At 43.9% G+C, this 14,804-nt stretch overlaps 1 protein-coding gene across 1 annotated transcript; it reads left to right on the forward strand.

Moving 5' to 3' along the window:
- Positions 1 to 1,531: 1,531 nt before the first annotated feature.
- Positions 1,532 to 13,226, forward strand: LOC100494772 (SLAM family member 9). The gene is made up of 6 exons (XM_031891833.1): positions 1,532 to 1,689; positions 6,104 to 6,421; positions 7,332 to 7,586; positions 10,234 to 10,353; positions 10,570 to 10,619; positions 13,059 to 13,226. The coding sequence occupies exons 1-6, from the start codon at positions 1,644 to 1,646 to the stop codon at positions 13,224 to 13,226; spliced, it is 957 nt and encodes a 318-aa protein (XP_031747693.1). The 5' UTR covers positions 1,532 to 1,643.
- The last annotated feature ends 1,578 nt before the right edge of the window (positions 13,227 to 14,804 follow it).

The raw sequence follows: 14,804 nt of genomic DNA on the forward strand, positions 1-14,804 counted from the left end.
CAGAATCTATAGCAGTAAATATTGCCCTTCTACATCTCTTACGTTGAGCCGCCATTTTGTGATGGGCTGTGGGCTCCCTCAGAGATCAGCTGACAGGAAGTGATGCAGCTCTGTGTAACAGGAAGTAGCGTGTGAGCAAAAGGCAGAACTCTGCCCATTCATTGGCTGTTTTAGATGAAGCAGGGTTTTATGTGTAACCTCTATTTCAGCTCAATAGCTGCCTTCCCGGACTAGTACCAGTAGAACATGGGTTACACTGTACTCTCCCACCCAGCATGGGCCTTCGCTAAGTAGAAGAGGAAGGTGAGGGGGTTGTGCAACTACACCTCTCTTGCTGCTATGCAGAAAAATGACAACAGAGGGCGCCAGAGGTTCTTGCAAACAACAAAATAACAAGTGTTTATTGAACCCCCACAGGGTTACTCACAATACAGCTTCAGGGGCCAGTGGTACAGGCAACACCCCATACAGAGTGTAATACAGACTGACTCCCCTGAGTACAGACTGGCAGGAATCTCACCCCGTGGCAGAGGGGAAGTGAGCTTTTTAAATAGGGGGTCACTGACCCCGGCAGTCAACAAACTTTTGCCCTTGAACCTTTTATTATTATTGTTGCTTTTTATTTCTTATCTTTATATTCATATCCTGTTGTACTCTTCATATTTCTGTTTCTCATTCAAACCATTGCCTGGTTGCTAAACAAGACCCTAGCAACCAGATAGCTGCTGAAATTCCATATATATTTTTCTTTTGGGGGGGGGGGGGCAACAATATAAAGCATTTTGGTGCCTTTTGCCTCTTTGATAAATCATGGCCAATAAGTGGAGAGCTCTCACTCCTGTTCAGGGCAGGGCACACCGGGACCATTGCGCCCCGGGGCCCCTGTGGTGGGTGTAAGGGCCACAGCCCCCCCACCTTTCCCACCCCTTCCCCTGAACACACAGAAATTAAACTTACTTTCATGGGAGAGAGACCGGTGACTCGGGGGGAGCGCCCAGTGGGGGGCCCACTAGGGTTCTTTCCCTGTGCCCCGGCAGCCCAGTCCCACCCTGCCCCTGTTTGTATGTATTACGGCCCCGGGGAGGGCTTGAGGCCATGCAGGGACTTTACTAAAGGGAAAGTTAATACCACTTTTTTTTCTAAACATATATAGAATAATAATACGTGTGCAACCCCCGGTTGGAAATACCATGTTAATATATATATATTACAGTATATATATATATATATAGGTGTTCGAGAGAGGGTCAGCACTCACAGGAGCTCTCTCGAACACCTTCAACATTATTTGGACCTGCACCCAGGCAACAGCAACTTATCTATACGTGAATGCCGCCATTTATTTGGAAGTTTATATATATATATATATAATAGAATAGGGGTAAATAGTGAGGGAGCTGACACTGCTAATCAGGGGCCCAGAGCATTCCCCATAAACACTGTCTCTCTCTGCTGAATGTCACTCAGAGACATCTCTGCAACTCGGGGCAGATCCGCTCGCTGCCTCACACTGAGTTATTACAGGCGACCACTTTGAGGTGAGAAAAGCGAGAAGCCCAGAGCATGATGGGAAGCTAGAGGGAAGGAAGTGGGCAGATGGAGTCCAGCAGAGCAGAGATACTGTTATACAGCTCAGAAGGAACATGTCTCTGGGTTACTGGAAGCTGCTAGCCCTCACTCTGCTCCCCTGTAAGTGCTCTCTCCCTTATTGTCTCTGTGAGTGTGTGTGTGAGTGAGTGTGAGTGTGGGGGGGGTTGCAGGCTGAGTTATACAGGGAACTATGAGTATCACTCATGTATTATAAGGGATAATGTACCCCCTACTGTAAATGATAAGGATATTAGCAGTCACTGAGGGGTTCTGTGCCCCCCATATAAAGGCACAAGGCTGCAGGCTGAGTTATACAGGGAACTCTGAGTATCACTCATGTATTATAAGGGATAATGTACCCCCTACTGTAAATGATAAGGATATTAGCAGTCACTGAGGGGTTCTGTGCCCATATAAAGGCACAAGGCTGCAGGCTGAGTTATACAGGGAACTCTGAGTATCACTCATGTATTATAAGGGATAATGTACCCCCTACTGTAAAAATATCAGCCCCAGTCCCTTCCCAGAGGCTATTATCCCCCCCACTGCTACTATAGGCACCATCTCTCCCTACTATACCTGCTATCCCACAGCCCCAGTCCCTTCCCAGAGGCTATTATCCCCCCACTGCTACTATAGGCACCATCTCTCCCTACTATGCCTGCTATCCCACAGCCCCAGTCCCTTCCCAGAGGCTATTATCCCCCCACTGCTACTATAGGCACCATCTCTCCGTACTATACCTGCTATCCCACAGCCCCAGTCCCTTCCCAGAGGCTATTATCCCCCCACTGCTACTATAGGCACCATCTCTCCCTACTATACCTGCTATCCCACAGCCCCAGTCCCTTCCCAGAGGCTATTATCCCCCCACTGTTACTATAGGCACCATCTCTCCCTACTATACCTGCTATCCCACAGCCCCAGTCCCTTCCCAGAGGCTATTATCCCCCCACTGCTACTATAGGCACCATCTCTCCCTACTATACCTGCTATCCCACAGCCCCAGTCCCTTCCCAGAGGCTATTATCCCCCCACTGCTACTATAGGCACCATCTCTCCCTACTATACCTGCTATCCCACAGCCCCAGTCCCTTCCCAGAGGCTATTATCCCCCCACTGCTACTATAGGCACCATCTCTCCCTACTATACCTGCTATCCCACAGCCCCAGTCCCTTCCCAGAGGCTATTATCCCCCCACTGCTACTATAGGCACCATCTCTCCCTACTATACCTGCTATCCCACAGCCCAGTCCCTTCCCAGAGGCTATTATCCCCCTACTGCTACTATAGGCACCATCTCTCCCTACTATACCTGCTATCCCACAGCCCCAGTCCCTTCCCAGAGGCTATTATCCCCCCACTGCTACTATAGGCACCATCTATCCCTACTATACCTGCTATCCCACAGCCCCAGTCCCTTCCCAGAGGCTATTATCCCCCCACTGCTACTATAGGCACCATCTCTCCCTACTATACCTGCTATCCCACAGCCCCAGTCCCTTCCCAGAGGCTATTATCCCCCCACTGCTACTATAGGCACCATCTCTCCCTACTATACCTGCTATCCCACAGCCCCAGTCCCTTCCCAGAGGCTATTATCCCCCCACTGCTACTATAGGCACCATCTCTCCCTACTATACCTGCTATCCCACAGCCCCAGTCCCTTCCCAGAGGCTATTATCCCCCCACTGCTACTATAGGCACCATCTCTCCCTACTATACCTGCTATCCCACAGCCCCAGTCCCTTCCCAGAGGCTATTATCCCCTCACTGCTACTATAGGCACCATCTCTCCCTACTATACCTGCTATCCCACAGCCCCAGTCCCTTCCCAGAGGCTATTATCCCCCCACTGCTACTATAGGCACCATCTCTCCCTACTATACCTGCTATCCCACAGCCCCAGTCCCTTCCCAGAGGCTATTATCCCCCCACTGCTACTATAGGCACCATCTCTCCCTACTATACCTGCTATCCCACAGCCCCAGTCCCTTTCCAGAGGCTATTATCCCCCCACTGCTACTATAGGCACCATCTCTCCCTACTATACCTGCTATCCCACAGCCCCAGTCCCTTCCCAGAGGCTATTATCCCCCCACTGCTACTATAGGCACCATCTCTCCCTACTATACCTGCTATCCCACAGCCCCAGTCCCTTCCCAGAGGCTATTATCCCCCCACTGCTACTATAGGCACCATCTCTCCCTACTATACCTGCTATCCCACAGCCCCAGTCCCTTCCCAGAGGCTATTATCCCCCCACTGCTACTATAGGCACCATCTCTCCGTACTATACCTGCTATCCCACAGCCCCAGTCCCTTCCCAGAGGCTATTATCCCCCCACTGCTACTATAGGCACCATCTCTCCCTACTATACCTGCTATCCCACAGCCCCAGTCCCTTCCCAGAGGCTATTATCCCCCCACTGCTACTATAGGCACCATCTCTCCCTACTATACCTGCTATCCCACAGCCCCAGTCCCTTCCCAGAGGCTATTATCCCCCCACTGCTACTATAGGCACCATCTCTCCCTACTATACCTGCTATCCCACAGCCCCAGTCCCTTCCCAGAGGCTATTATCCCCCCACTGCTACTATAGGCACCATCTCTCCCTACTATACCTGCTATCCCACAGCCCCAGTCCCTTCCCAGAGGCTATTATCCCCCCACTGCTACTATAGGCACCATCTCTCCGTACTATACCTGCTATCCCACAGCCCCAGTCCCTTCCCAGAGGCTATTATCCCCCCACTGCTACTATAGGCACCATCTCTCCGTACTATACCTGCTATCCCACAGCCCCAGTCCCTTCCCAGAGGCTATTATCCCCCCACTGCTACTATAGGCACCATCTCTCCCTACTATACCTGCTATCCCACAGCCCCAGTCCCTTCCCAGAGGCTATTATCCCCCCACTGCTACTATAGGCACCATCTCTCCCTACTATACCTGCTATCCCACAGCCCCAGTCCCTTCCCAGAGGCTATTATCCCCCCACTGCTACTATAGGCACCATCTCTCCCTACTATACCTGCTATCCCACAGCCCCAGTCCCTTCCCAGAGGCTATTATCCCCCCACTGCTACTATAGGCACCATCTCTCCCTACTATACCTGCTATCCCACAGCCCCAGTCCCTTCCCAGAGGCTATTATCCCCTCACTGCTACTATAGGCACTATATAATAATACTACGCCCCATAATGAGGCTGATGGCTCAGGCTGAGCAGTGTATGACACAGGATGTGTGTGGGTGAGTATATAAATGTGTGTAACATACAGACCGGGGGGCAGCTGTAGGTGTTTGAGTTAATTGCAGTTCTACATACATTTATATTATTTCGGGAGGGCTGCAGAGTTGCAGGTTTTCCACATTTAGTTCAGCGTTTAGGGTTTTCCTTTTTGGTTTTAGTTTTTATTCCAAACCTCAATCTCATCTCCATTTATAAATAAAATGTAAAGTCACGGCCTTTATCATTCATATCCGCAGTCTATTTCTTGCTGTTCCTTTATAACCCCAGCAGCTTTATATAAATAAGTCCCATACGAGAGAGGGAAAGAGCACACACATAGATTTGCACCACTAAACACAACCGCTCATATATTGAAATATTGGGATAGTCAGGATTAGTGCAGATATGTAGTAACTGTGTAGGAATGTAATTTACCTCCATTGTGAATACGATGAGATCTGGGGTATTCGATACATATTGAAACCATGGCGGCATACAGAGTGATGTACTTCCTGCTCTCCAGCCTCTATTTCTGTTCTTCAGTAAATCTATAGATAGTCTGGGTCATTTATAAAGCACTGGGCTAATAAGCACCTGGGCAGTAACCCTTGGCAACCAAGGAGATGCTTGCTCTCAGTGTTCAACCTGCAGCTGGCTGAAAAAAGCTCATCACTGATTGGTTGCTATGGGTTGCTGCCCAGTGTTGAGCAACCTTAGTTTAAATGGACCCTGCCATGATTTTTATGGGGCACTTTTTATCTCTAAATGACACTATTACGCAGCAAATAATTCCCTCTGCCATTTAACCTTTTATTCTTCAACCAACAAATGTATTTGTAGCTGTAATATTGGTGTGTAGGCGCCATCTCAGTGCCTTGTGCCTGAGTCTGAGCTTTCAGCCAGCGCTACACATTAGAACTGCTTTCAGCTAACCTATTGTTTCTCCTACTCCCATGTAACTGGAGGAGTCCCAAGCCGGACTTGGATTTCTTACTACTGAGTGCTATTCTGATACCTACTGGGAGCTGCTATCTTGCTCCCTTCCCATTGTTCTGCTGATCGGCTGCTGGGGGTGAGGGGGGGATATCACTCCAACTTGCAGCGCAGCAGTAAAGTGTGCCTGAAGTTTATCAGAGCACAGGTCATATGTTATAGTTCAGCTTCTAATATTCTATGAGGGCTCAGCTAAGAAAGAGATAGAAGGGAAGGGGGAATTAAAATACCCCATTTCTATTTTGCTTAAAGTCTGGTATGTGTTTGCCTTTGTATCATCAGGCAGTGTGTATGCAGGTTCCTGTGGGCCCAACCGAAATATCAACGGGAAAGTGGGAGGAACAGCGACTCTACCGGTGAATGTAACAGGGAACACAGAGATTGGTTGGAAGTTTGTCATTGGTACCAGTGGGAATCTATTTGCTGAGACCAAACCAAACTCCCCTATCAGTATCAGGGATTCTCAGTACCAGGGGAGAATAGACAGCACCACTGATGGCTCCTTAATCTTCACTCATCTAACCAAGAAGGACCAAGGGACCTACTTGACAGACATCTCCCAAACAAACTGCGATCAGTACTACAGTCTCAGGGTCTATAGTAAGTCTGTATTCTACTCAATTACCAACTTCTTACCCCAGATTGGAAGACCTAAAAAGGGTAAGGGGAGCTTACCTTAAATTGTGTGGCAATGGGAGGATTGTTGGTCTGGTAGTGGGTAACAGGTGGGCACAGAGTTATTGGGCATTGTCTAAAGCAATGGTCCCCAACCAGTAGGCAACATGTTGCTCCCCAACCCCTTGGATGTTGCTCTCAGTGCCCCCAAACCAGGGAGTTATTTTTGAATTCCTGACTTGGGGGCAAGTTTTGGTTGAATAAAAACTAGATTTCCTACCAAATAAAGCCCCTGTAAGCTGATAGGGTGCATAGAGGCCCCTAATAGCCAATCACAGCCCTTATTTGGCTCCTCCATGAACTTTTATGGTGCTTGTGTTGCTCCCCAAGTCTTTTTACATTTGACTGTGGTTCATGAGTAAGAAAGGTTGGGGATGCCTGGCCCAAAGATTGCAATATTCCCAGTAGTAGTTACAGTAGGCCCTGATGACTGAGGCTCAAGAGTATCATGAACAGACTGGATTATCCTTTATATAAGTATAAGTGCACCACACAACCCATTTGGCCCACCATTACCCATAGTCTCTTTGCCAAATATGGCACAGTAGACTCAAGATCAGCAGACCAGTCTATGATACCTAATAGTTGAAGGCCATAAGAATAAAAGTAAAGCAATAGTGGCACTGACCAAGGTAGATATGGGGCCTAGGTGCCTCAGATCTTCAGAAAAAGGAGCAGAAATATCAACTTTCTGGGTCAAAAACTACATTTTGTCTGGCAGTTGTCTGGCAGCTTGAGCAGAATACCCAAAGCTTGGGTCTTTGCCCCATTCATTTATTGCCCCACAAATAAACAAATTTAATCTTGTAATTTACTGACTTTTTGTTTCATGTAGAATCCCTGGTGGCTGAGGACATACAGATCCATCACAATAGGAGTGGGAGTGGGAGCTGTAACATTATATTAAGCTGCACAGTAAATGAAGAGGATGTGACCATTACCTGGAGTCATAGAGACAGGACAGACACAGAGGGGCCCGGCCCTACTCTCCATGTCTATAATGAATCAGATGGGGCCTATACCTGTACTGCACGCAATCCTGTCAGCAGCGCCTCTAGGGGTCTGAAACTTTCCGATATCTGTAATAAAGGTGGGTTCCTTCTACACAAGGAAATGATGGACTTTATGCCAGGTATTGGCCATATAAAGCCCTAGCTACAGTAACATAATAGATTAATAAAGAAACCGAAGTATCGGGGGGATCAAACAGACTCCTTGCCGAGAGTGCCCTGGCTGGAATCAAACCCAGGACCCCAGCATAAGCAGAAGGGCTACCCACTGAGCCTCCATGCAATTCTTCCCAAAATGGCAGCCAGTGGATTAATATTAAATCATTTCTGTTAATACCAATGATCTTATATTTACACTTCATTAAAATTCAGGTCCAAGACCTGGCCTTCAGAGGCCTCCAGACAGAATGATTAAAAAGAATCATCCCTTTTTTATGAACTATTTATATTTGTATGCAGTAATCATATCCGCCCATAAGTGTCATCTCCAATGTAGACAACCCCAAGCCCAAGCCCTTCTGAGACCTCCCATGCTCCTCAACTTCCCAAAAAAAATCTTCCCAAAAATGGTGGCCAGTGGATTAACATTAAATCATTTCTGTTAATACCAATGATCTTATATTTACACTTCATTAAAATTCAGGTCCAAGACCTGGCCTTCAGAGGCCTCCAGACAGAATGATTAAAAAGAATCATCCCTTTTTTATGAACTATTTATATTTGTATGCAGTTATCCGCCCATAAGCGTCTCTCCAGTGTAGACAACCCCAAGCCCAAGCCCTTCTGAGACCTTAATACAATGGTCTTATATTTACACTTCATTAAAATTCAGGTCCAATACCTGGTCTTCAGACCTTTGAATAACCAAATCAAACCATCTCAAGATGGAACCTGTTCTTTCTAAACTGAAAAGATTCCCCTGAGGCCTCTAGAAAGAATGGTTAAAAAGAAGCATCCCTTATTTATGAACTATTTATATTTGTATGCAGTTATCAAATCCGCCCATAAGTGTCATCTCCAATGTAGACAACCCCAAGCCCAAGCCCTTCTGAGACCTCCCATGCTCCTCAACTTCCCAAAAAAAAAATCTTCCCAAAAATGGTGGCCAGTGGATTAACATTAAATCATTTTTGTTAATACCAATGATCTTATATTTACACTTCATTAAAATTCAGGTCCAAGCCTACTTCAGACCTTTGAATAACTAAATCAAACCATCTCAAGATGGAACCTGTTCCTTCTAAACTGAAAAGATTCCCCTGAGGCCTCTAGAAAGAATGGTTGAAAAGAAGCATCCCTTATTTATGAACTATTTATATTTGTATGCAGTTATCAAATCCGCCCAAAAGCGTCATCTCCAGTGTAGACAACCCCAAGCCCAAGTCCTTCTGAGACCTTCCATACCCCTTATCAAAGTAATTGTCCTTCTGTGAACTCCCCAACTTTGATGCTTCTCTAGTTGTGTGGCCTCCCAGCCAACCACATGACTTCCCACCTTGTAATGATCCCAAATGCTGAACTTTTTTATTTATTTATATCTAAGGTTTGTTGCAGAAGGTATAAACACCGTTAGCGGAAACCCATACACAAATACTGGGCTTGGGGGGGAACTTTACTGGGCAGTTGGGCTACAGCTTCCCATCAAGTATTGCTCTTGGTTCTGCTTTTGTGTTCAGGTCTAACTCAGTTCAACTTTTATCATTATAAAGGAGAGGAACTGTATTTTTATTTATGGCAATACTATATTTAATTTTATTAAACCTTAAAAACAAATTGGCCAGGGTGCTTTTCTTAGCACTAGTGATGGATGAAAAAATTCGCCAGGCATGGATACACGGTGAATTTCCATGTTATGCATTTGGTGGATTTTTTCACAAGAGGGGTGTCAAAATTCACTGCGCATCCAAAAATTGTCGCGAGCGGCAAAAGAATTGTCACCGTTTCACAAATTTTTCCCCTTTTCGTGAATCTTTTGATTCAAAGCAAAATGGGACAGATTCGCTCATCACTACTTGGCACTTTTGCAATTTACAAATTCATTTCAGAGCTATTTAAGTTTGTATTACCTGCCAATTAGTGATGAGCGAATTATTTTGCGAGACATGGATTCGCAGTGAATTTCTGTATTTCCCCATTGGTGAATTGTTTTGCGAAACTTCCGTGAAAATTCGATGCGGAAAAATCAGTTGTGTGTCAAAAAAAGGTGCGGTTGTGTCTAAATTGGGTGCGGTCGTGTCTAAATTGGGTGCGGCCGTGTCTAAATTGGGTGCGGCCGTGTCTAAATTGGGTGTGGTCGTGTCTAAATTGGGTGCAGTCATGTCTAAATTGGGTGCAGTCGTGTCAAAAATGGGGGCAGGTGACAAAAAAAAATGGTGCGACAAATGCGTTCTGCAAATTTTCTTGCCATTTTGCCAATTTTATGGCGAAGTGAAACAGAACAGATTCGCTCATCACTACTGCCAATATATTGCATTTTGTAATGACAGTGCCATCTGCTGGTCAGTTCCTGTAACTGTACAGGCAGAAAGCTATACCTACAGAAGGAAAACAGAGAGGGGTTCTGATGTTGCTCAGGAAAGAGACCAGAAACCTCAGATGCCCTTATCCCATCTCCTCCCTGGGCAGAACAACATCAGAACCCTTCTCTCTAATGAGTTGTATTATTTATTCAATAAATAACCCTAATATAACTTAGAAATATGACTAATTCATTATTCTATTCTTCAGGCACGGATCAAAACCCGCTTGAATACCTCCATTATCTCATAGGACTGATACTTGCCCTTCTAATCGTGTTCACCATATCCGCCATATTGTTCTTTGTGAGAAAGAGGAGGAAGAAGCCAGGTAAGTAGATGTTCCTGCTGAGAACATACCTGTGTATTTAATACAAAGTTACCATTGGTATACATATATATATATTACATGTTATATTTGTGATAACCTCTGTGTTTGATCTGTGAGAGCTCCTTCCTGCAAAAACCTAGCAAACGGTTATTTTTACTTCCGTTTTCTTACACCATCATATTTTACTACTACTATTTTTAAACTTCTCTCTTTCAGATTATCAGAATACAGCTGGAGAAATGGAAGGACAGTCCATCTACTCTCAGGTTTATATTGCACGGATTTCTCCCCAGTAATTTTGGTTATCATAATGGTCAAGGTGTTCAATCAGTTTGAGTACAGACAGGCTTACGATAGATCTGCTTGGTTCTAGATCGGTGGTTCTTAGACTATGGGGCTCAGCCTGAAGGCATATTAGGGGGGAAATGGAGATGATGCCAATTTGCTTTTTATATATTCTTATAATTGGATGGTCTCATTTTTCTATATCTATAACTTTTTATAAACTGAGGCAGGTCCTTCAAAGGGGCTTTGACCAGAAAAGGTCTACCAAGCATTGCCCTAGTTCTGCAGAAAGTTGTACTTGTATGGCATTTAGTTATTATAGCCACTCACTCTGAAGCCTTCTACGAAGAACTTACCAGTTCTGCAGCTGGATTTGGGACAAGACGATTGGTTATAATGGTCACCCTTGTCAAGTGCATTTTGAAAATTGAACAAGCTCACTGAGCACATATGTGCCAAGAGTTTACCCATCATGCTTGCAACAGTTTGTCCCAGTGGGGAAAAGAATTGTCTGAATCCTATTAGTATTGGTATGGGACCTGTTATCCAGAATGCTTGGGACCTGGGGTCAAGTACCGGTACTGTTTTATTATTACAGAGAAAAGGGAATCATTTAACCATTAAATAAACCCAATAGGGCTGTTCTGCCCCAATAAGGGGTAATTATATCTTAGTTGGGATCAAGTACAGGTACTGTTTTATTATTACAGAGAAAAGGGAATCATTTAACCATGAAATAAACCCAATAGGGCTGTTCTGCCCCAATAAGGGGTAATTATATCTTAGTTGGGATCAAGTACAGGTACTGTTTTATTATTACAGAGAAAAGGGAATCATTTAACCATGAAATAAACCCAATAGGGCTGTTCTGCCCCAATAAGGGGTAATTATATCTTAGTTGGGATCAAGTACAGGTACTGTTTTATTATTACAGAGAAAAGGGAATCATTTAACCATTAAATAAACCCAATAGGGCTGTTCTGCCCCCAATAAGGGGTAATTATATCTTAGTTGGGATCAAGTACAGGTACTGTTTTATTATTACAGAGAAAAGGGAATCATTTAACCATTAAATAAACCCAATAGGGCTGTTCTGCCCCCAATAAGGGGTAATTATATCTTAGTTGGGATCAAGTACAGGTACTGTTTTATTATTACAGAGAAAAGGGAATCATTTAACCATTAAATAAACCCAATAGGGCTGTTCTGCCCCCAATAAGGGGTAATTATATCCTAGTTGGGATCAAGTACAGGTACTGTTTTATTATTACAGAGAATAGGGAATCATTTAACCATGAAATAAACCCAATAGGGCTGTTCTGCCCCCAATAAGGGGTAATTATATCTTAGTTGGGATCAAGTACAGGTACTGTTTTATTATTACAGAGAATAGGGAATCATTTAACCATGAAATAAACCCAATAGGGCTGTTCTGCCCCCAATAAGGGGTAATTATATCCTAGTTGGGATCAAGTACAGGTACTGTTTTATTATTACAGAGAAAAGGGAATCATTTAACCATTAAATAAACCCAATAGGGCTGTTCTGCCCCCAATAAGGGGTAATTATATCTTAGTTGGGATCAAGTACAGGTACTGTTTTATTATTACAGAGAAAAGGGAATCATTTAACCATTAAATAAACCCAATAGGGCTGTTCTGCCCCCAATAAGGGGTAATTATATCCTAGTTGGGATCAAGTACAGGTACTGTTTTATTATTACAGAGAAAAGGGAATCATTTAACCATGAAATAAACCCAATAGGGCTGTTCTGCCCCAATAAGGGGTAATTATATCTTAGTTGGGATCAAGTACAGGTACTGTTTTATTATTACAGAGAAAAGGGAATCATTTAACCATGAAATAAACCCAATACGGCTGTTCTGCCCCCAATAAGGAGTAATTATATCCTAGTTGGGATCAAGTACAGGTACTGTTTTATTATTACAGAGAAAAGGGAATCATTTAACCATTAAATAAACCCAATAGGGCTGTTCTGCCCCCAATAAGGGGTAATTATATCTTAGTTGGGATCAAGTACAGGTACTGTTTTATTATTACAGAGAAAAGGGAATCATTTAACCATGAAATAAACCCAATAGGACTGTTCTGCCCCAATAAGGGGTAATTATATCTTAGTTGGGATCAAGTACAGGTACTGTTATATTATTACAGAGAAAAAGGAAATCATTTTCAAAAATTATTTTCTAATAATGGAGTCTATGGGAAACGGCCTTTCTGTAATTTAGAACTTTCTGGATCCCATACCTATACAATCAAAGCCTCACAATCAATATGTTTTGGGATACTGGGCATTATGTCTGAGCAAGCCCATACACCCAGATTTGTTGAGCTCCCACATAATTACTAGTACCCCTCTCTGCAATCCAATATATTTATGTGTTTTGTATTTATTGCAGGTGGAAGATGTCAATATATACCCTGCCAACACTCCCCAGAGAAGAACCAACACCTCCCTGACCATCTATAGCCAAGTACATGCAGAAAAGGCAAGAGGGAGACTTTCACCTGTACCCCAAATCTATTTATTAGACAATATTTTCAAGTGTTGTGCTACTGGTTTCTAGTAGTTACCCTGAAGATGTTTATAAATCACATTGGGATACCCATTGGATAGGGAAGATACTCATCAGCACCCAATGTACATAGCACTGGAACCTGGTTGAGTTGCAGAGCTTCTGGGCTTTGGTTCCTTGTGGGGAACCATCTCCTTCTAGGAGACTTTGACATTTTTACCAAATGCTGCCCTGTCAGGTGTAAGGTGGGGCAAAAATAAAGAGCTTTGTACCTGCTGCTTTGAATTTTGGCCCTTGCCCACTTTAATAAATGAGCCCTCTGATTTCAAGCTCCACTCAATGCAGGTGGTGTGTAAGCAAACATGTCATCTTAAATGGACATTGTATGATATAATATACACTGTAGGGATCCTGCAGGCATGACTGCTTGTTGTAATACCTGCAACACCTTCCTTTAGGCCTTCTTGCTTCACTAATATATATATACACCAAACATGATACCAATTCTCTTATTCAAAAGGGGCGCAATAGGGAAACGACCAACGAAACGAGCAGGCAGAAACCCGAAACAGAGTATTGTATGGTGTCTCATCCTCCTCAAGTAATGAACTGTGGTGTTTATTGGGTCGTTACAAGGGGATTATGTCCTGCAGAGTAGACCATGGTCATTAAAACATATGTACTCATTTTTCTTTTCAAAAGGGGCCAGAAAGAAACCTAAAGAACGGAGCAACCGCCAAAGTCAATGCAGAAACAGAGTATAGTGTGGTGTGTCATCCTACTCAGGTAAGGAACTGTAGTGTTTATTGGGTCATTACAAGGGTATTATGTCCTGCAGAGTAGACCATGGTCATTAAAACATTTTTCTTTTCAAAAGGGGCCAGAAAGAAACCAAAAGAACGGAGCAACCGCCAAAGTCAATGCAGAAACAGAGTATAGTGTGGTGTGCCATCCTACTCAGGTAAGGAACTCTATATCCTTATGGGAATAATAATCCCCAAGAGAACTGTATAACCACTGGAATATATACAGTAGGGCAGATGTTTTCTCTGAACCAACTGCAAAAGTTGACAGCTGTTCTATATTTTAATGGACAAACCCCTCAATTAATTGGTTCTGAAGGAATATTATAATGAACAGATCAAGTTAGATGTTCTAGAATTAATGCCCTATGCTGGAATTGTATTCATCAACCCCTACAACTCTGCTCGTTTCCTACCATAGTTTCTATGTTTCTTATTTCCTAAGTCACTTAACATTGATTTATCAAGAGATAATGTGCATATTGTGCCACGGTTTGGTGGTTTTTCTATTTCTTCATCGTGAAACTCAACTACACCCTCACTCAAGCCAAGCTCTGCACCCAAGTTTTGTGTCTTCTAGATACCTATATATTCTATACCTTAAACAGTGTAGACTGCTAAAAGACTGGAGCCAGCATTGATTCCTGTGGCTCTCCTTGGCCTGATCACCCAAACATGGTCACTAATGGAATGAAGCCCTTTCCTACAGTAGACCAACTGCAAAGTCAACCTTATTGTTCATCTAACCAAAAATAACCCATAATGACCCGAATCTCCCTCCGGTTTATTGAAATACATGGAGGCAAATCTATTGCCATTCTCGTTT

This window comes from Xenopus tropicalis, chromosome 8 (assembly GCF_000004195.4).
Source record: "Xenopus tropicalis strain Nigerian chromosome 8, UCB_Xtro_10.0, whole genome shotgun sequence".
NCBI lineage: Eukaryota > Metazoa > Chordata > Amphibia > Anura > Pipidae > Xenopus > Xenopus tropicalis.